The sequence below is a fragment of the Ceratotherium simum genome, chromosome 22 (assembly GCF_057802395.1).
Source record: "Ceratotherium simum simum isolate JZ-2026a chromosome 22, ASM5780239v1, whole genome shotgun sequence".
NCBI lineage: Eukaryota > Metazoa > Chordata > Mammalia > Perissodactyla > Rhinocerotidae > Ceratotherium > Ceratotherium simum.
Genome location: NC_141921.1, coordinates 42,443,084 through 42,463,850, shown reverse-complemented (window position 1 = coordinate 42,463,850; position 20,767 = coordinate 42,443,084). Strand labels below are relative to the sequence as shown.

Here is a 20,767-nt window from a genome sequence, read left to right as displayed (position 1 = left end):
TACTTTCTTCATATTCAGCACCCGCTACTACTTTAAGTCATGCCTCCTAATGGCAATAGCAAAACTCAGTCTGTTCTAGAAACACTCTGGACAAAAGGGGACAGAACCTGCGATCTCCTATGGATGCACCCACCTACTGACTGGCCAGCAGAGTAGGAATCTGTCCTCGTTCGGGACCGCTTGTTGCCTTTGGTATTTGCTAGGGAAAGAAGTAAAGGGAGGATTAAAAATTGCTTCAAACTCTGACTTGAAAGAAACTTGGTTGATTAGGTATTTTCTTACAATCATAAAAATATAATTTTTCCAAAAGCTATAACCCCTGAGAGAACCAAAGCCATATTAGTCAGGACTAAGTGGGTGGATGTAAACATGAGTATCCAGTCCTGAGGGACACTCTATATCATTGAGTTGGATTTAGACAATGCAACCATGTAACATAAGGGGAGAATATGACTTAATTGCAGTGGATCAGACGCCTCTTGTTAGTAAACTACTTCTAATGGGGTAGGAACAAAGTGTAGACCGAGATACTGCTGACCCAAATCACAACTGTTTGCATCTCCTATCAAAATTCCAGCTTGCTACTCTATATGAACCCCAAAATCCAAAAACCACTAAGGGACTTAATTTATCCTAAAAAATGTATTTTTGTTTTCTTTTGTTTTTTGTTTGTTTACTGTGGTAACATTGGTTTATAACTGAAAAATATTTTTATTAGTATCTATATTAATGACTGGAGTTTTCTGTTCTAGTTAATAAAAATACTTGAAATTCATTTCTAGCCACCAGAGCTTCTTTGTAAAGATGTAATACAATAGCTCAGTAATGTATCTCAGGCTCCAGGCCTGAAGGGGGATAAGTTAGTGAAATGTAATGTGTCAGATATTCCTAATTGGGGAGTGTGCTGACTCCAGCTCCCAATTCTTGCTAATACTCACTGTCCATCAGCCTCCAGTTCAGCAAGGGATCATAGACAAAGGCTTCCAGCACGGCCATGACACTATCCTTATGTTCCCGAAGTACTTCCATCACCGTGTGGCATGTGATTCTGTAGTTGCCATCCAGACCAGTAACCTGCAGAAGTGCCAGAGCCACTCACCACAGAAGTCACTGACACTGGCACCTTATTAAGGCCTCATGACCAAAAGCAAGTCAAGAGGTTCTGTCACCCCCAGTTAGGATTAGGAAGCAGACACAAGCCATTACTGATGGATCAGGCTGAAATGTCTTTGGAGCAAGGGGTCAGGTCAGGACTGTGATTCATATGAAATAAGGTCTGAAGTGAAGGATGGTTAAGACTGTCAAAGACTGATCATTTCTAACACGATGGAAAATACCAGGAAATGACTACAGAAATAACCTAGGCATTTTAGGGAACTGATGAGATCTAACAAGCAAGTGTGTCTTCAGAGAGGGTGGTAACTGTATGGGGCCCATTCCAAAGCAGCTTGCTCCCAATATCCACTCACCTCCATAGCATTGGTCAACATTCTCGTTAGTCTAAAAGGAATCTTCTCTGGGAATTTCTCCCTGGTCATAGCAACCTATAGGATAATAAAGAGAAAAAACCAAGTCCACTGGTTAGATGGTTTTCTTCAACTAAAGCCAGGTGAAGGCAGGTGGCTTTCCTTTGCATCACCAGTACTGATTTCAATTAGAGCACAGAAATGAAGTAGCTTGAGTTTAGTGAGAGGACTTGTCACAGGGATTTAAAAGACAACTAAGAAAAAAAAGAGAGAGAGAGAAAAGAGAGGGAGAGAAGAAAGAAAAAGAGAAAAAGGCAAATGTGCACAGTGCCCAAGCCTTCAAGCAGCAAGCAGTGCGGAGGATGAGGATTGCGCCACTCAAAGAGGGTGTGTGAACAGTGGCCCTTGCCCCAAGGAGGGTTAGAGTCCAGCTAGAGCAAGTATCAAGAGCATGGATTTCATTTCTTAGACTATCTATTGCCTTGGTAGGAGAAGCAGGGGTGAGGATAATGCATTTTGGGCTTCAATTTGTCTAGATGGTCAGAGGAGGGTGAAAAGTGGAAGGTGAGCTTTACGTAGTATTTTGGAGCATGTGTTCACCTCGAAGCAGTCCCCAAAGTCAATGTGCAGGATCTTCCCACTCAGCCGGTCCAGCATTAGGTTTGATGGGTGTCTTTGAGAAACAGAAGAGAGACAAGGGAGGGGTCAAGACAGCAGCACTGATGAACAAATCAACAAGTACGTGACACTCTAGGCCACGGGTTGGCAAACTACAGCCCTCAGGCCAAATCCAGCCCCACACCTGGTTTTGTCAGTGAAGTTTTATTGGAACACAGCCATGCTCGTTTGTTTATATATTGTTTCAGGCTGCTTTTGTGCTACAACAGCAGAGATGAGTGGTTGTGACAGAGATCACATAGCCAGCAATGCCTAAAATATTTATTGTCTGGCCTTTTACAGAAAAGTTTGCCGACCCCTGCTCTAGGCCTGAAACAAGGATTTATCTGTGTGAATCATAAGTTGCCCCCTGATATCATGATAATTTGCTTTCCCAAGGTCTTTATTCACAAGATAAATCATTTCTGGCAGTGCTGGCATCTCAGAGTGACAAGGCTCTATCATTACTATTCACACCTATCACAGGGCCTCGTCTCCCTGAGCCCCTGAGCCAATCCAGGCACGATCATTTGGCTCTTGTCAACAGGCATTCTAGTTTTTTTAAAAACAAGAATTTATTATTTTTGTGGGATGAAATTATTTTTACTCTCAAATAATTGCATGAGACATGATCTCAGGAGAAAAAGAGTAGACATCAGAGAACTAGTTTTTAAAAAAGTTCTAGTGAGTCAATTTCTGAATATTCCTAAAATACTTTTTCAGTCAGTACATTTGGGTGAAATTTATTATGCAGAAATATTAGGAGGATCTACTTTAGTTGGTTTCAATGACAGGAATAGAATTATTTATCTTAGCATAGTGGTGATTGATAAATGTTTATTGAATCAATAAAATCAATCGGATTTAATATGGTTTTTAATATATTAAACCAACCTACGGAGATAGTACCCTTGAACTATGGTTTTTCTTCTCTTTAGTTTGATGTGTTGTTCTGTTGGCATGGATAATAAATAGGGGACTAAGGCTGATGCCGCAAAAGAGGCCTAAAGTACAAAATACAAATATTTACCAAATGGTCATAAATCCTACTGGAAAACAAAATGAAACCATTCAAGAAAACTACAATGAGAAAGAAGACTAAAAGAAACAAATTAAATTCACTCACCTATCACCTAGGCCCAAAATATACCCAACCATGGACATAACCGCTAAAGAGCGGGTATAATTGGTTCTTCGGTCAAACCACACCTAGAACACAGGAGCACATGTAAAGCTGGGCTCTGGAAACTTGAACTAGTTTCAACATAATTATACTCCAATCAGTCGTTTTCTTATCTTCCATCACTAACCAGTTGGAACGTATAATGGAATAAATATCTCATTTACAATTACAACAATAATAAACTATGCTCAGAATAAACTTAGAGATGTATAGAACTTAGATGAATTAAAAAAATTAAACTTTTCTTAGGACTATAAAGACCTGAGTAAATGAAAATATCCATTTAAGGATATCCACTGAAGATTATAAAGATGTAATATTTTCCCAAATTATTTGATACAGTTAATGTAACTCCACTAAAAATTCAGTGGCACTTTTTTGGGGGAGACCTTGACAAATTGATCCCAACATTTATCTGGAAGAAAGAAAAATGAAAATAGCCAATGAGAAGAGACTTGTATTAACAGTATGATACTTGAGGAGTAACAGGCAGAAAGATCAATGAAACAGAATAGAAGCCCCAGAAAGAAATCTGAGGGCATGGAGGAATTTAGTGAGAGTCCATATAACAATGGACTCTCTCAAACAGTGGGGGAAGCGCGGATTATTTGGTAAATACTGTGATGTTGGGTAATCATCTTAAAAAAAGAAAATTTAAATCCTAATCTTAAATTCCAAATTGGATTAAGGATTTAAATGTAAAAACAAATCTTATTATTAGTTCAAGAAAATATATGTAAAAAGATAAGTAATCTTGAAGTGGAGAGGGCCTTTCTAAACATAAAGCCAAAGGTAGAAACTTCAAAGGACCAGAAATCTGATGACTTCTAACTTTTAAAAATGTCTATATATCAAAAACAAAGCAAAACAAAAATGGCAAACCAAGAAATATACCATTAACAAAATTAGAAAGCCAAATAAAGAGGAAATTTATAACATATATGAAAAAGATTTAATATCCTTTATATATAAAGAGCTCAGGGCTGGCCTGGTAGCGCAGCAGTTAAATGCACGCACTCCGCTTCAGCAGCCCGGGGTTCGCAGGTTCGGATCCCAGGCATGCACCGATACACCGCTTGTCAAGCCATGCTGTGGCCACGTCCCATATAAAGTAGAGGAAGATGGGCACGGATGTTAGCCCAGGGCCAATCTTCCTCACCAAAATACAGGAGGATTGACAACAGATGTTAGCTCAGGGCTGATCTTCCTCACAGAAAAAACAAAAAAACCCCCAAAAAACAAAACATGAGCTCAAATACTATCATAAGCAATGGGAGAAACATTAAAGTACTAAGTCTACATCTGCTAAATTGCATGGCTCACTCATTTAATTTTTGTTATAAAAGACTGCACATAACCTACAGCTAATCATGATAAAGAGGAATCCACCACGTGTGCATGAACAAACAAGAAAGCCATTCCTGACAGGAGTGGGTATACCAAAGGGCAGAGGCATGCATGAAGAGCCATGTGTGCCATACCTCGGAGCTGGGGCTTTTCAGCCACAGCAGCTTGGCCAGGTCATCCCCAGCTGTGTTATTGACGGCATGCTCAAACACCTCCACCTTCTGCATCAGAGTCAGGTGATCGTAGTCTGGGGCCATCTGCATCAGGACACAACCATTCTGAGAGAGCAGCCCAAGACAAGCAGCTGAAACCCAGGAAGAAATAAGGCTCTGGGTCCAGGGAGAGCTGGGTTCTAGTATGACCACCTCAGCCAAAAGGAGAAGAAAACAAGAACATTGCAAAAGGAAAAACAAAGTGGCTACTCTAACCTGATGACCACAGGAACTGCCAGGGCCTAAGGGTAAAACATTAGGCCTTACCAGCCTACTGATGTAAATGAAGGTTCAAAGTTTTGGGTAACAAACAATTCTCTTTCTTATTACTTACACATCTACTAAACATTATTTTTCCACACGGACAGTGCTTTGTATACATTACGTTTTCGGAAGATACATGTTGTCTGATAAATAATACTGTCCAGTCTCACCTAGGATGATGAAAACCTAATTTCTATGCTGTAGGGTCCTTCTGTTTCTTGGAGAAGGTTATCTGTTTTAGGACTCACTTCATTAAACCTTCTTCAATAGCTAATTTCATCAAATAGATTTTCCAGTGATGTACATATATAGAAGAATGAGAAAGCTGCTTTGTATAGATTCTCCGACTTGTGAGTTTTGCCTCTGAGACATTAGAGGGTTGGGTTTGGCAGCCTCATCACATACCCGCAACATGATGCGATGCTCAATGTTGAGAAGGATCTTCTTTTTCTCCCTGTAGTCCCGGATGAGGGCATGCAGTGTGTCACAGTGGGGGACCCAGCCGATGAGGCCCGAGTTAGTTGATAAGGGGATGACAGCATATCTCTGGATGCTGGCACCCACAGGAAAGCAGGGTTATTGTACGGTAAACAGAGTACAACTCTGATATGCTCATGACACATGCACACTAGTTTTGTTTTTTTTTGGTGAGGAAGATTGTCCCTGAGCTAACATCTGTTGCCAGTCTTCCTCTTTTTGCTTGAAGAATCTTGTCCCTGAGCTAACATCTGTGCCAATCTTCCTCTATTTTTTTTATATGTGGGATGCTGCCACAGCATGGCTTGATGAGCGGTGTTTAGGTCTGTGCCCAGGACCCGAACCTGCAAACCCCAGGCTGCTGAAGCAGAGCGCGTGAACTTAACCACTACGCCACTGGGCCGGCCCCACAAATTAGTTTTAAAGATTTTATTTATTTTATTTTTTTCCCCCAAAGCCCCAGTAGATAGTTGTATGTCATAGCTGCACATCCTTCTAGTTGTTGTATGTGGGACTCGGCCTCAGGATGGACGGAGAAGTGGTGCCTCGATGCGCACCCGGGATCCGAACCCAGGCCACCAGCATTGCAGCGCGCGCACTTAACCACCAAGCCACAGGGCCGGCCCACAAATTAGTTTTAATGAACCTCCCGCTCAGGGCTATTGTGAGGTGTGTAATGAGGCACCTTTGTGACGGATAAAGCATCATGTAAAGACAGGACACTGATGGAATGAAAGTACCATCAGTCTTCTCAACCTGCCAGCAAACTCATTGCTTTGGGGGAACAATCCAGTGATTATTTCTAAGCTTAAAATAACCTCCCAACTTGATATTCATGTTCTTAACAGAAAGAGAAGAGAGTACTGAGGATAGGAAAGGTTTGGCTGGGCTGTAATCCCAGGAGGGGCAAAACACATCAAATTTGCAGACTCTCTAATCTAATGGCCACAAGCCATTCCATTCTGGATCCTTTGGAGGTTGTTAAAGGCATTTCAAATCCATGAGAGTACTCTAAACATATGGAGAATTTTTCTCTTTGTTTGACACCTTGGCTATTGATAACTTCCTATCGGGTACATAATTTTATAATTTATTTCATAAAGATCCATGACTATATGGGAGAGATGTAAGCAAAAACTAGAAGACTTCTCAAATCATTGCTGTTTTCACAACATCCTGAATACCTGAGGTTTTTCCGAAGAGATGTTGGGTCATTGGCCAGAAGGGTGTTAACGAGGCCGAAGAGCTGCATCACTCGCTCGTCCTGTCGAAGATCTTCATGGCCCTTCAGGAGGAAGACAAACTCATGCCCGTTGCTGCCTGTAAGGAATGGTGGGAGCAGTTAGTGTGGGTCAGAGGGTCTCACACCCCGTTAGTTGGTAGACCACCACTGTATTCACAAGATCCTACAGATTGCAGATACCTTGCCCAGTCACACTTTCCTTACAAACAGAAAAAGACACTCCCCCTAGAATTGAGGAAAAGAATGGTCCTGCTTTTGATGGCTCTCCAATGAGATGCTATTCAAGTTAAAAACAAATAAAATAAAAAAAAGCTCTGTCTTTAAGGACCAGGAATGGTTCTGCACAGAGATCGTCATTCTGTAGGTTCCCATCCCCAACTCATCGTCTGCCGTTGGGCTCCCAGCTGGGCCTGGCCAGTGGAGGCACTGGCAGGAGCTCAGAGGGTGGGAAGTGGGAGAGGTCAGGGTATTTGCCCCTGACAACTGGCCAGGCTACAGTTCTAGCAGTAGATACGTCCCTCTGTCTGGGCTACCGCTACTGCGTGGATAGCCTCTCCAAGTTACAAGCCCTGGATGGGCTCCCTGCCCTGGCAGGTCTGGTGGGTGGCGGTGAGTAACAGCTTCTCACTGCTGGCTCTCTTAACCCTGCTCACACCTCTGCAAACCATTCCTTCACTGAAGTCTCTTTGATTAAATGCTGCTGAGAACCTGACTGACCCATGTTTTAGAAGACGCCAGCCCATGGAGAGATAATCACCTATGGACTACTAATTGGTGCTGGTGAATAATCACTGCATTTAAAAAAAACGAGCCATTATTAAAGGTGAGAGCCCTCAAAGTGCCACCAGAGGACTCATGCCTCCTGAAACTATCCCAGATAGGTAACAAACCCCACTGTGAGAATTCATTTCTACTTCCGTTTGTTCATTTTACACAATTATTTCCCATAAAGAGAGACTTGTTTGGTAAAAAAGAACATTCAAGAGCCCAGAAGCCCTTCCTTCAATGTAGCCTGTCACTGTCCACACTTGCATCCAGATGCCTCTTTGTTGGCTGCATCAGTTCCCCAATAGCTGCCTCCACAACCAGTTCTCCATGCTGCGTGCCTTTACAATTCCCTTCCACCTGTTCTTGTGCAGGATCCTGAGGCTTCGCTTAAACAAGCACAACTCTACGAATAAACTAGGAGTCCCAAGGAGGATGTAATAAGGAGAAATCCCCTTGTCCTCTATTCCTTTCTCAATAAACACGGGAGAGATGGAGCCTATAAAAGATTAATATTGTGAATGGCAAGCAGTAATTTCAGAGGAGGGGAGGGGGTTCAGCCAGGGTGGGAGGGAGACGCAGGTGGCAGAAGTGCACAATGGTCCTTACCCATAAGTGTCAACTTCCGGGGCCTCTGCTTGGATGTGATGACTTGCAGAGATGGTGCTATGGACTGAATGCGAATGATCGGCTGGTTGGGATCATATGTTCCTGGCACAGCCAGTTCAAGGTCCCGGCACATCAGAAGTTTTGGGGAAACATATTGCAGCTCTAAGGATGTGAGCTGTGAATAATTACCACAGGATTTAGTTTTCAGCCCCCAGGAAGGAATTTAAATGCACTCTAAGTATCTTTCAAAGGATTGATAATAGCAATGACTTGTCCCAAAGTCTACAAGTAGAAGTGAAACCAGGTGCTTCGGCATGAGTGTTAGAACGTTCATAGAGTAAGACAGAAAGGACAATAATGACAGTCAACCCTGCTACAATCTGAAGATCCTACCTGAGGCAGCTGCTTTGAGATTCGTCTGAACACATGATAATAGAGGTCCCAGGCTTGAGTGAGATCTTTGACATTCCCTGATTTCATATACTTCCTGCACCACTCTTGGGCCTCCATTAAATCTCGACCATACGCCTGAGAGGGAAAGCAGAGGAAACATGCAAGTTGTCAAGGTGTCGACTAAGCCACAGGGCTGAGTCCTCAAGCGGACAGAACTCCTTAGGAGTATACTGTGGCTGGAAGGCATCTGATGGATTGCTTAGCAAGGGAAGCTTTGCAGCTCTCCAATCCTGGAGCTCCCAATGCCAGGATGGACTGTTAAGTAAAGTAAGGTTAGAGGAGAGACGAAATGACCATATGAGGAGTCTTGTGGTTTTCTAGTTAAAATTTCGGGAGGGTTCTCATAACTTAATGACAATTAAATTTCTGGTGTTTTTATATCCTGGGACCTCTGTCAGAGTACATTTTATTCATGTCAGTAGAAAGGCTAGAGGGAGAGGAGTCTGATAAAGGCTTTGGGTCATGTCATTTCATGCTTTTCTATCCCATACCTGGTTAAAGGATGTTTCCTTCAGAGTCTGGGGTCCCCGTTCCATCATAGCATGCAGGGGCTCCAGCACCTCAAACATGCCTTTCACATTCCTCTCCCCAAAGTACAAACGAGATGCTTCCTCCAGGCCTTCGTGCCACATCTCATGCCAGAGGATGGCCACTCGGATCAGCTCCTCACTCACCTGGATCAAAGAGGGGAAGGAGAGAAGTGCCAAGGATAAGCTAAACTCAGAAAGGCCTGGCTTGGAGAAATAGGAGGTACTCTTTCTGGCAGCCAGAGGGAGTACACAGCACTGTCGTGAGGAAGAAAAACAATCTCACTCAAGACCTCTGGCTAGGTGACTGGGGTCAGTGAAATCCTGCACTGGCTCCTGACTCACCATCATGGCCTGCTGTACCAGGGTGTTACTGTGCTCACACATATTCTTCAGAATCTTGTTGGCTGCGTTGTGACGGGCTGTGGTGGTAGACTTAGAAGCCACAGTCAGGGGGTAGATGAGGGCCTGAGGCAAATACAGAAGGAACATTTGCAAACAGATGAAAGGAGCCTGACACTAACTTTAAGGAGGATGACAAAATAAATGGTAAGTATGCTGCTGACACTTATTTGAGTCTACCAGGCAGGGGCTACTCAATCTTGGGGGGAGTCTTTCTTTTCAAGAAGGCCCTTGGGCCACTGGGACTGCCAGCTGGGCAGACCCTCCTAGGGGCAGGACAGGACGCTTGGCTCCCAGTTTATGCACTTGTGTCTCTAGAGCAGCTTTAGGAAGGATGAGCACCAAATCAGGTCAGTTATTAGATGAGAAACTGCGCAGGGTCTCTACATACCTGGGGGTGGTACCGACCAATGTCTGTGAGAAGCTGGTGAATGAGACGTCCCACCAAGGGCCTGGGCGTATCAATTCTTGCAATGAGCTGAGGTATTACCTGGTATTCAGGAAGGCACAGTATGCAGCATATGAGACAGGCAAACAACTCAAGTTGTTCCTCTGGGCAACAACCACCACTTGTAACTTGTTTTCTTAGATGCTGTTAGGCTCTGAAATGGTTCATTCCCTTTAGTTCTCTAAAAGAAACTGGATAAAATATGGAGTCTTGACCTTGGGACCCATCCCTACTTCCTGACCTGTACAGTGCATGCTGCCTTGCTACACTGAACACTGCATGATTCCAAGAGGAGACAGAAGGGAGATCTGACCCAGCCTCACCTGTAACCAAGTGTCAATCTGGATCGCTTTCACCCCTTCCACTAAGGCTTCATTTACATCTGGCCAGTGGCCATAATCAAACCATAAGGTGAGGACTCTGGAAAAGAAAGATGAGACAATCACAGAAAATTTAGTTTCCCAGCTTTTGTCTATTTGTTTTTCATCTTAAGACTCTTGAGAAGAAAAGAACTGACAGGTCCTCAAATCAGTGGCTCTCCAATGTTTGGTTTCAGGACCACTTGGGAGTGAGTGGGTGGTGATGGTTGGCAGTACCTGACTGAACACGAGGAGGGTCATCCCAAGTAAAGGATTATTTCATTCCAGATAATGTAAAGGGATCATCATGGTATTAGCTCAGAAATCTAAGACGAGCCCATTGATAATCTTTGCACATACAGAGTCACCTGTAGAACAGTGGCAACAGGGTAAACCTGGGACTTTGCCAGCCAAATATCCCAAATAAAGGAGGGAGCCACTCCTATCCTCTGGACTGGCTGGTCTGTGGTGGCCTCTCAAAGTTGCCTCTACAAGCTGAAGGGATTTCAGCAATATTGCAAGAAAACAGATGGGCTTTTTCTTCCCTACATAACAAACCACATGTGGAGAGTTCTCAGGCCACTTCTTAATCTTTGCAGATTTCACCCAGGCAGATTTCACCCAGACAGGTGGGGCCTGGCTGGCTGTTACTCTTGGCTGTACACATCGGGTGGGGAAGGCAAAGAGGACTGATGTGTAACTTCTGTGTGCTGCCATTCATGTGGCCTACCAGGGGTTTCACCACCTTCCCTGATACCTGAGCGTATCCTGGAGGTTGTTGCCTCGTGACAGGGAGATGGAACGGAAGAAGCCCTGGACGGCAGGAACAGTGTACATCAAGAGGGTTTTGGACAAATCCTGTTGGAACATACACGTGTTAATGACACTCTTGCCTTAGCTTTCTCATCTGCAAAACGTGCATAATAGCGTACTAACATAACAGTACCCACCTCAAGGAGTAGTTAGGGGGATTAAATCAGTTAATGCATGAAAAGTCGGCATTAGTGCCTAACACATGGCAAACACTCAATAAATGGCAATTGTGTCATAACTATTATTCTCTTGGGCTAACAGTGGCTTCCTAAACAGGGTGGCAGAAGGAGGTGGGGCTGAGGCTCTGAACACGCTGATCTCTGGGCCTGCCAGTTGCCCCCCTGCACTCTGAACTGACAGCCCAGGAGGAGGGGCGAGGGGAGAGAAAAGGCGGAGGATGGATCCCTCCAGGCACTGTCCCCAGAGTGGACCTGCAGATGTGCATGGCCACCCAAACACACAGGTGCAGGGCCTTAGGAGAAGGAGCTCATTCACTTGGGAAGCATGGCAAGGAACTCATTCTTCAGCTTGGGGGCTATGTCAGTTCCCCAAACACAAATATATGCACAAAAGCACTGTCTCAGACAATGCTGGATGGCAAATAAGCCACATTTTCTAGCTTCATCTGGCGCTTCAGAGTGAAGCCTCAGGTTCCTTTGAGCTTCACAACCACTCCATTCCTCAGAGGGCCTGGTGCCTGGGTCAGTCCTTAATGGAGGAGGAAGGGATGGGTACCTCAGTGACCTTCTTCTGCAGAGGAGATGGGGTGGGGCTGTTCTCGGTGCTCTCGGCCTCGCTCTCGCTGTTGCTGCCCTCGGTGCTGGTGGCAGTGGCGGTGGCAGTGGCCGCTGTGGTGGCCGCAGTGGCCGCGTTGGTGATGTTGGCCCCGCTGGTGTGACGCAGCTTCTTCTTCTCGTCACGGGCTTGGTTCTGATGTTTGTAGTGTAGCACAGCTTCAAAGTTCATCACTGCCCACGCGTGCCAGGCCTGGGTGGGGCGAGAGTCGAGGACAGACAACGGGGCTGTGAACAACAGCAGTGGGAGGAGGCTCGGGCATCAAGGGCCTAGAGGAGCGTTAGGCCAAAGCTGAGGAAGAGGGCTGATTGCCCTTCCCTCTTAGTGGTCAGTAGAGCAAAACTCCACTTCCACAAAACACTCGGGAATGGGGCATTTTGCTAAAGCCAATGTGATTCATGCACTTTGTGGTGCACTTACTGTGTCAGGGACTGCGGTGAATGCTGTGGGGGAGGGGCACATGAGGGGCAAACTATGGTCCTCGCCTCAGGGACTTTCTAATCTAGTAGGGGAGCTCACTCACAAACCTAAACACAGGCAGAATGCGAGTGGGGCAATAGGAGACAAAAAATGGGAATGCCAGGGACAGGGATGGGGAACACTTCAGAGAGGAGGGATTTGGGGTAGGTCTTGAAGAGCAGCCTTCGACAGGCAACGAGGGGACAAGAGAGGGCAGCAGGGAGGACTTCTTGGCAGGGGAAGAACAGAGACAAAGATGTGAATTGGGCAAGCACAGGGCAGTTCATAGGAAACAAACGGATCTGACTGAAGGTCAGGGTACATGCAGGAGAGCAGTGAGGGAGAAGGCTACCAAAGTGGCAGGGTCAGATTATGGAGGAGCTGGCATAGCAGGCCAAGAAGGTCCTATTTCATTCTGTAGGAAATAGAGCTTTACTGGCTTTTAAAGACTCCTTTGGCAGCAGTGTATAAAACAGATTATTTAAGAGAGCAGAAGTCCAGGGGAGTGATGATCAAGTCTTAACCAGGTCATATGACAGTGGGAAAGAGCACGGGAGCACTAGGAAGGGTGAATCTCGGTCATCGTCTAGCCCTCACACCTGGCCTGTGGCCTGTCAGAGAGCCAGTGCCCAGTGTTTGCTGGAAGAAGCCCTTGGTGCTTATTTGGATAAAAGAGGAACTATTCACACCTCTGAGGTTTTGAGCTGCAGCGATGCTATGGCATAGCATTGCCTGGTGTAGAGAGCATGAGGCAGATTTGGGGTTCTGTGAATTTGCAGTGATAGTAGGACATTAAATAATCCACTCATAGTTGGACTTGCTGGATAATCAGGCAAGTTTGCATCCCTTCCTAAAAACCCTTCTTTAACATAAATGTCTCCCTTTCCCCACCTAAGCCTTAGAGTAGATTGATCATAATTGACCTTTATTTCATGAGTAAGAATTCTACAATGACCCAGGTTCAGTTTTCCCATTACCTTCATTTATTTAAAAAATACTTCTTGTATATCTGCTATATGCTAGGCACTGAGCTGGGGGACATGGTGAACAAGATAGAAACAGTCTCTGCACACACACAGGACTATACCATTGATGGCAGAAGACAGCATAAACCCAAAAGGACTCACACTAGGAAAAAATTAAAACTAAAATTCCTGGAACCAGTTTTTTTCTTATGATGTTTCTTTCCTAAAAGTTGAATGAACAAAAGTAATCTGGTTAGGAGATAGTTCTAATTAGTGTAAGATTCCAGCTAATCAAGGATTTACTGGATTTATTTTTCTGGCTGAGACCGAAGCTGTCCTAGAGCAAGTAATTATTGCTGCTCTCATGAAATGGGCGTTTTTCAGATCAGAAGAAACATGCTTAAACCAGGATAAGATTTTTATTGTAGATGCTTCTGTGGTCTTTAGATGCAAGTTTTGATCCTAGAGGGATTAATTCACAAAGTATTAGCAAGTTAAGGAGACACTGGAAAGACATCAATGACACCTGCTATACCAAGCAGCCATTACCAGGAGGCCCCTCAGAAAAGAAATAAAAAAATGAGAGGGGCTGGCCCCGTGGCTTAGCAGTTAAGTGCGCGCGCTCTGCTACTGCCGGCCCGGGGTTCGGATCCCGGGCGCACACCGCCGCACCGCTTGTCCGGCCATGCTGAGGCCGTGTCCCACATACAGCAACTAGAAGGATGTGCAGCTATGACATATAACTATCTACTGGGGCTTTGGGGAGAAAAAGGGAAAAAAGGGGAGGAGGATTGGCAATAGAAGTTAGCTCAGGGCCGGTCTTCCTCAGCAAAAAGAGGAGGATTGGCATGGATGTTAGCTCAGGGCTGATCTTTCTCACAAAAAAAAAACAAAAACCGAGAATGTGTGCTCTCACCAAAGAGGTATACTTCCAAGGATCACTCCTCTACCAGTCAATCACATCTTTTATACATTTTCTAATTCTGTTTATCTTTTTGAAAAATTTCCTATGACATAACAGGATGTTACCCAGAGCTTTCCAATAAAAACAGAGCAAGTTAAGTTCTCAGATGAGGAGCAGGCAAGGATGGAAATCAGAAAGAAGCTGCGAAGGAACAGATGGCCCAGGGGAAGATAAAGTTCCAGAGATGAACCATGTGTCCAGATGCTCCTAGGAAAACAAGCAGCTGAGTCTAGAAGACAACAGCATTCCTCAGTGCCACACACATAATAACGGTGTAATAAATTACTTCTCCAATAAAAGAATCTATCAATCTTTTGGTTTCAGTTAAACCTGTAAGGGGCCTCTGAAAGACCGGCTTTCACTCAAAGAAGCAAATCTACAGGATCAGACTAGTGCCACCAAGCTTTCCTAGGACCCACAGGTGTGCAGGAGCGCACCGCCAGGCTGTAGACGCCCGCTGCCATCTCTGGGTTACCTTGTACCAGCTGCGGTCATGCTCTGTGGCGGCGCTGTAGTACTGCAGGACTTTGGGGATTGTGCTCTCGTTGATGCCCTGTAGGTTCAGCTGCCACTCCCCGAGTTTCAGGAAACACCTGAAAACAGAGAAACAAGCCCCCATGTGGCTTCCCTCCCAAGGAGAACGAGGAATTATGTTAGGGGAACATCGAAGCCTTTCTGATATTTACTCTTTTTTTTTTTCGTGAGGAAGATCAGCCCTGAGCTAACATCTGTTGCCAATCCTCTTCTTTTTGCTGAGGAAGACTGGCCCTGGGCTAACACCCATGCCCATCTTCCTCTACTTTACATGGGATGCTGCCACAGCATGGCTTGATGAGTGGTGTGTCGGTCCACGCCCAGGATCTGAACCTGTGAACCCCGGGCTGCCGAAGTGGAGCATGCGCACTTAACTGCTATACCACCAGGCCGGCCCCTCTGATATTTACTCTTGCCCTTGGGAAGCACCATGATGGAACTACCAGAATTCTCAACCATACAGAAGGAAAGAGATGGGCCTTGGGGATAAATTTTTACTATATTATCTCTTCTTGATCTCTGTCTTTCAATGACAGCAGAAACCAGGTCCCTGGTCCTGATAGGTCTGTATGGACCTATCTATCCCAAATCCAGTTTTTGTGGGTGATAGCTGAGAGAGTAATTTTTTTTTTTTTTTTAGAGAAAACTTTGTTTTTTTTTATATTTTATTTTTGTGTGTGTGTGAGCAAGATCAGACCTGAGCTAACATCCATGCCAATCCTCCTCTTTTTGCTGAAGAAAATTGGCCCTGGGCTAACGTCTGTGCCCATCTTCCTTCCCCCCCCTTTTTTTTTCACATGGGACGCCACCACAGCATGGCTTGACAAGCGGTGCATCAGTGCGCGCCCGGGATCCGAACCCGGGCCACCAGCATCAGAGCGTGTGCACTTAACCGCTATGCCACGGGGCTGGCCCCAGTAATTTTTCTCATTGATTGCTATATGGCTTCTCCCTTACTTTTCCCTTCTCCATTTGTTATAATGGTAATACTAATAGCTATCACTTACTGATTGCTACTCTATTCCACATACTGCTCTAAATGCTTGATGTTGTATTCTTTCCATTAATCCTCATACCACCTTATATCACCCTCAGAAATAGGAACTCTCACTATTCCCTTTTTATACGATAAGGAACCTGAGGCACAGAGAGGTTAAGTAACTGATCTAAAGTCACACATCAAATTAGCAGCACATCTGGCATTTGAAAACTCTAACGCCAGACACAAGAAGGAGAACAGCACATGGGTGCTCTTGGGCTGCTGAATCCTGGGAAAAGAAATGGCAGAGACTTTGGAGTGGCACGATTCAATGGCTGCCTGGGATCCCTACAGGAAAGGTGAGAGAGCCATAAGCCACTGGCTGCCCAAGGAGCCCTGACCATTCCCCTTGCTGCAGAGGCTGCTGGCATGGCAGGGATGGAGTGTGACTGGCCCTGGCCAGTGGGGACCTCACCGGGCCATGAGCTTGTGCAGCTCTTGCTTGTGCTGCTGGTCCTCGGTCGCGATGGCATGCTGGGCCTGCTGCTGCATGGTCTGAACAAAGTGCTGCATGTGCTGGAAGGCATCAATCTGTAGTAGGACAAGGGCACAGGGAGCACTCAGCATGCGGCCCAACCTCGGGAGAAGGAAACTGCTGTTCATCTGACAGGCATGTGAACCAACCTTCTCTAAACACAACACCCTAGAACACAGGGTGAGGACCCTGTAGGACAGAGACCCAGGGCATGATGCTGGGAGACGGCTGGGCTTTTCAAGAAGATTCCTATTTTTTCAACTCAAGTCTTAGCTCTCCTTTGCCAACTGTATTTACTAGTTTAATAAGCATTGGAAAAGCTACTTGCCTGGCTACCCCAAATAACAACTCATATGAAGTAATTTGAAACAACTGCTTACTTCACTATCAATATATTGCCCTGGGGGAAATTAGGCTTATGGGGAATTGTTTCAGGCTAGTAAAACTTGAGTATTTGTTGAAAACACTATGGTACCTTAGACACTGAAGCATAGCAAAAACTACAGTTTGAAAAATCCAACAGAACTCTTAGTACCCAAATAAGAACATAGAGATGGGTGAAGCCCCTCACATATCTAAGTGGAAAAGGGAGAAGTCACTAGCTAAGCAGACATCTAGTTGAACAGGGTGGCTTAGCAGCAAAATCTTCAGAGCATCCTCAAGCAGTTAGATTTATTTACACTATGGGATTTTATACAACGTGAGCGGAAAGCCTTTGGGTTAGGAACAGATATCTGAACTAGGGAAGAGTAGAGACATAGGGTCAGAGATTTGGAAGTAAGTTACAAGCCATTTGTCTACCAGTTTCTTGACAAACGGAGTCCACACTATTTTTAAAAGGCTTCAAGGATGGAGACAGATAAAGCATACAAACATCAAGAGCTCAAATAGAAAAAATGGTAGAATCTAAATCCACCAACATAGGAGGGGAAATGGTATGTGAGAGAATATGAAAAAGAGGCTATGTGTTCTTTGCTGCAGAAGAGGAGGAAAAAAAATCAACACTTCAAATAAATAAGTTCAGAACAGGTTCCTTATAGTAAATCATGAGTCTTTTTTTTTTTTTTTTTAATAGAAACATGTCAGTGACGATGGCCTTGAAGGAAAATGAAACTCCCTGGCTTGGGGGCCAGGACCAACCTCAGACACTTTTCAACATAAAGAATTAATTGGCATTAAGAGATAGGGCTTAACCGAGAGCCACAATGACATGACAAACAATTTATCAGGCAGCTAATCCATGCATGAGGACAGGGCAAACACAAAGATGTTCCAACAGCTAACAAGACATCTCTCTCCCTCAGACATCTGGCTTCACAGAATGCTGCTACTCACCACTGGCATTGAAAAACGAACTACATTAGCATCCCACACCTGGGAAGTGATAAATGTTCCTTTAGTCTTTCTTCTATGAAAACTACACTGACCAGACTTAAATCTGATTAGAAAGAAAAAAAAGAATTGAGAGGCAGTAGTAAAAAGACTGATCACTAAACAGGTGACTGGCAGCTCCGGGTGACTTGCGTGCACATCACGCAGGTGAGGATGGAGCCAGGGGCTCCGGTGCCAGGTACTCCCAGAGCCCACAAGCCATGTGTCACTGACAGTCCAGACACAGCGCTGAAACTCTTTTCAGGAGACTCAACAAAGTGCTGAACAAAAAGTACATGGCCCAAACCGGGGAGGCTGGGTATTAGTTTAAATCCAAAGCTCAATATTAAGTTTAGTAAGTTTATCCAGCATGGGAGAATCTAATATCTTTCTACTCTCTGGCATGGAGGCAACTTCTTTTCAAGCAATTGAAAATGTTCTGTTAAAAACTCCTTCTTTTCTCCATCCCCAGGAAGTGAGGAGGGGAAAAAATGATTCTTTCTTCTTACAGATGCAGGACTGGTCACTTGAGGAAGGAGCTTCTCTCAGGCCCAGAGTTTAAGCTGGGCATAGTATTCGTGGCTCCTGACGGCCCGGGTGGTTGTCGGGCAAGAACACTGTTCTTGGCTTAGTGAAACTTCACACAAGGACCAGCCTGTCTCCAGATTCTGTGAAGTGTCTCAGTCTAGGAAAACACTTACTGCCTGATGCCTTCCTGCAGAGTAGGGTCTGCTTTTCTCCCAGAACTTTCATCTGCCTTAGGCAAGGCAGAGAGTACAATCCTTGTTTATAGTGGAGGAAAGTAAAGCTCAGAGAAGTAAAGTGACTTGCATAGCACAATTATTATGAAGTAGTTGGTTTTCTTTGGGTAGCTCCTGAACTCTTCTGAAAATGTCAAATCTCTAGCTCTGGACTTGAAGTTCAGAAAACTTTAAATAGGTTTTAAATTTTTAATCCATGTGGTTTTATGGTCTCCCATCAGAATTTGGCCTGCTAAGAAAAGGCCATAATCTGGGGGAGAAGTTGGGCTGTGGTCATATATCGAAAGAAGCCACTCCTTGGCTGAGATATTAGCCAAAAGGCTACGTCTGCCTGCCTTTGGCAAGACATTCAAAGTTTTGGAGGCTATATATAGGAAGGAAACCAGACTACATTCAGATCCAGCACCTTCTGTTTTCCTCATTTGCCTAGAGGAAGCTCAGGCTTTCAATCAGAACTGCTCTGACCTGGGAGGCTTACAGAGACCAAAACAAAACAACAACAAAAGAAAACAAAACCCCCAAACTGCACATTTGGAGAAGGAAACTTGGGCCATTACTACTGAAGTAAACCCCAGTCAAAGACCCAGTGCCGCAGGTGCAGGGCTGCTGACTCCACTCTGGGTGGCATTCACAGTCGCAGAGTCAGTCACCCACAAAAGAAGTCAACTTCTAGACACAGTCCAAGGCTCTCCCAAGTATGCCTTCAGCAGAGACACAATGCTATCACATCTTTACACAGCCATGGCTCCAGTGGCTGCTCTGCATTCCTTTCTCATCTCAGGAACCACTGTGGGGACCAAGATAGGGAGAGAAGGAGAGCTGGGACTCCCTCCTCTGTTTGGTAAAGAGGATGAGGGTGGAGCCAAAGCAGGTGCTGATTCTGCCTCCAAGGCCTGCTTTTTGTTAATCATCACCATAACCCAGGGAGACTGTTTAAAAAAATGAAAACAAAAAACCCCAGCAGGAGCCATATCTGTTTCCCAAGGACCAGTCTGTAAATACAGTAAGAGGAATTCTACATTAGCTTCAAGATGACGTTCCCTACTGGTTTCAGCGATACACTCTGGGTGGTGTTGCTTCTGAATTCCAAATTGATGATAGGAAAGGAGACGAGAAGTCTTAAAAACCAAATTGGTCTTGTGAAAGTTCTACTCTGTGTTTTCACAAATATGCTAATTTTGGGGGTACTAAACAGCCCATCTTCTCTTAGGGGGCAGAAACTGTGCTTTTTCTCTGTTCCAGCACATTCTGGCTGCTAATAAAAATAACTGTGATTATACTCATTGGTTTGATCAATGGTGTACGTGCATCTCCTCAAATATGATTCATTTTTTTTAAATCAGGCCAAATAGCTTCCTAATAGGAGCAAATTCCGTGACATGGTGGTTTGGACGCTGTGTCCTTTCAGGCATTGAGGAGGCAGTCAGAAGCAGATTAGGTGAGCATTCTGGAGAGACGCAGTCTATTGGATGGACTCAGATACAGACCTTGCGAGCGCTCTTCCACATGTTTTTCATGTAGGCGTAGGTCACCTGAGGGTGAACCGTTGGCAGAGGATGGTCAAGTTGCCGAGACGGGTCAACTCCCAGGAGCAACACTAAGGTTTTATGAGCAAGAGCCTTAAAACAAGAGAGGTCAGGGTGTAAACAGAACTGGACCAGGAGCACCATTCCCTCCTCAGCCTCCCACCCAACCCGTGTGTTGGGGGTTGCTCACCAGCCTGCCACTCTTGCCACACAGGCTTGCATACTTGAGCCAGGTCCTCATGTCTTCATGAGGGCTGACCACAAGGGACCGCACCATAAGGATTTTCTGCCAGTCCTCCACAATACGCTGGCAGCCCTGGAACATTCAGAAGTGAGGATTAGATATGTCCTCTGCTGTATCTTAACCCCCTACAAGCAATTGTGAAACTCACCCTGAGACAAAACGAGATTCCTTTTTATTATCTCAACTTTCTCAGGTGAAGAGTACTGTGAATGAAACACTTCTTAGAAACTTCTAAATATTTGAGAAGCAGTAGAACGTGGACTCTGGAGCTTGAATCCTGGTTCTGCCACTTACTTTCTATGTGACTTTGGACAAGTTACTTAACTTCTCTGTGACTGATGTGTAAAATGGGACAAAAATAGTACCAACTTCACAAGGCTATGGTGAGGGTTAAATGAATTAAATTATT

General features: G+C 44.8%; 1 protein-coding gene across 4 annotated transcripts in view; it reads right to left on the bottom strand.

Annotated features, from left to right (window-relative positions):
• The window catches only part of MTOR (mechanistic target of rapamycin kinase), a 123,112-nt gene that overhangs the window by 7,573 nt on the left and 94,772 nt on the right, over positions 1 to 20,767 (bottom strand). For 3 of the 4 annotated variants that reach the window (XM_014783863.2, XM_004425578.3, XM_087446829.1), the window contains exons 35-54: positions 20,305 to 20,430; positions 20,076 to 20,207; positions 16,397 to 16,512; positions 14,884 to 15,001; positions 11,961 to 12,212; positions 11,170 to 11,270; positions 10,377 to 10,473; positions 9,997 to 10,095; positions 9,549 to 9,671; positions 9,168 to 9,350; positions 8,617 to 8,751; positions 8,224 to 8,398; positions 6,791 to 6,926; positions 5,535 to 5,682; positions 4,788 to 4,910; positions 3,250 to 3,332; positions 2,067 to 2,139; positions 1,470 to 1,544; positions 939 to 1,074; positions 134 to 199 (exon numbers count right to left, since the gene is read on the bottom strand). In XM_014783863.2, the coding sequence (XP_014639349.1) occupies positions 134 to 199; positions 939 to 1,074; positions 1,470 to 1,544; positions 2,067 to 2,139; positions 3,250 to 3,332; positions 4,788 to 4,910; positions 5,535 to 5,682; positions 6,791 to 6,926; positions 8,224 to 8,398; positions 8,617 to 8,751; positions 9,168 to 9,350; positions 9,549 to 9,671; positions 9,997 to 10,095; positions 10,377 to 10,473; positions 11,170 to 11,270; positions 11,961 to 12,212; positions 14,884 to 15,001; positions 16,397 to 16,512; positions 20,076 to 20,207; positions 20,305 to 20,430 (2,497 nt within the window). Of the gene's footprint in view, positions 1 to 133; positions 200 to 938; positions 1,075 to 1,469; positions 1,545 to 2,066; positions 2,140 to 3,249; positions 3,333 to 4,787; positions 4,911 to 5,534; positions 5,683 to 6,790; positions 6,927 to 8,223; positions 8,399 to 8,616; positions 8,752 to 9,167; positions 9,351 to 9,548; positions 9,672 to 9,996; positions 10,096 to 10,376; positions 10,474 to 11,169; positions 11,271 to 11,960; positions 12,213 to 14,883; positions 15,002 to 16,396; positions 16,513 to 20,075; positions 20,208 to 20,304; positions 20,431 to 20,767 lie in introns of those variants that run through there. The other variant, XR_015555858.1, reaches the window with a different exon arrangement.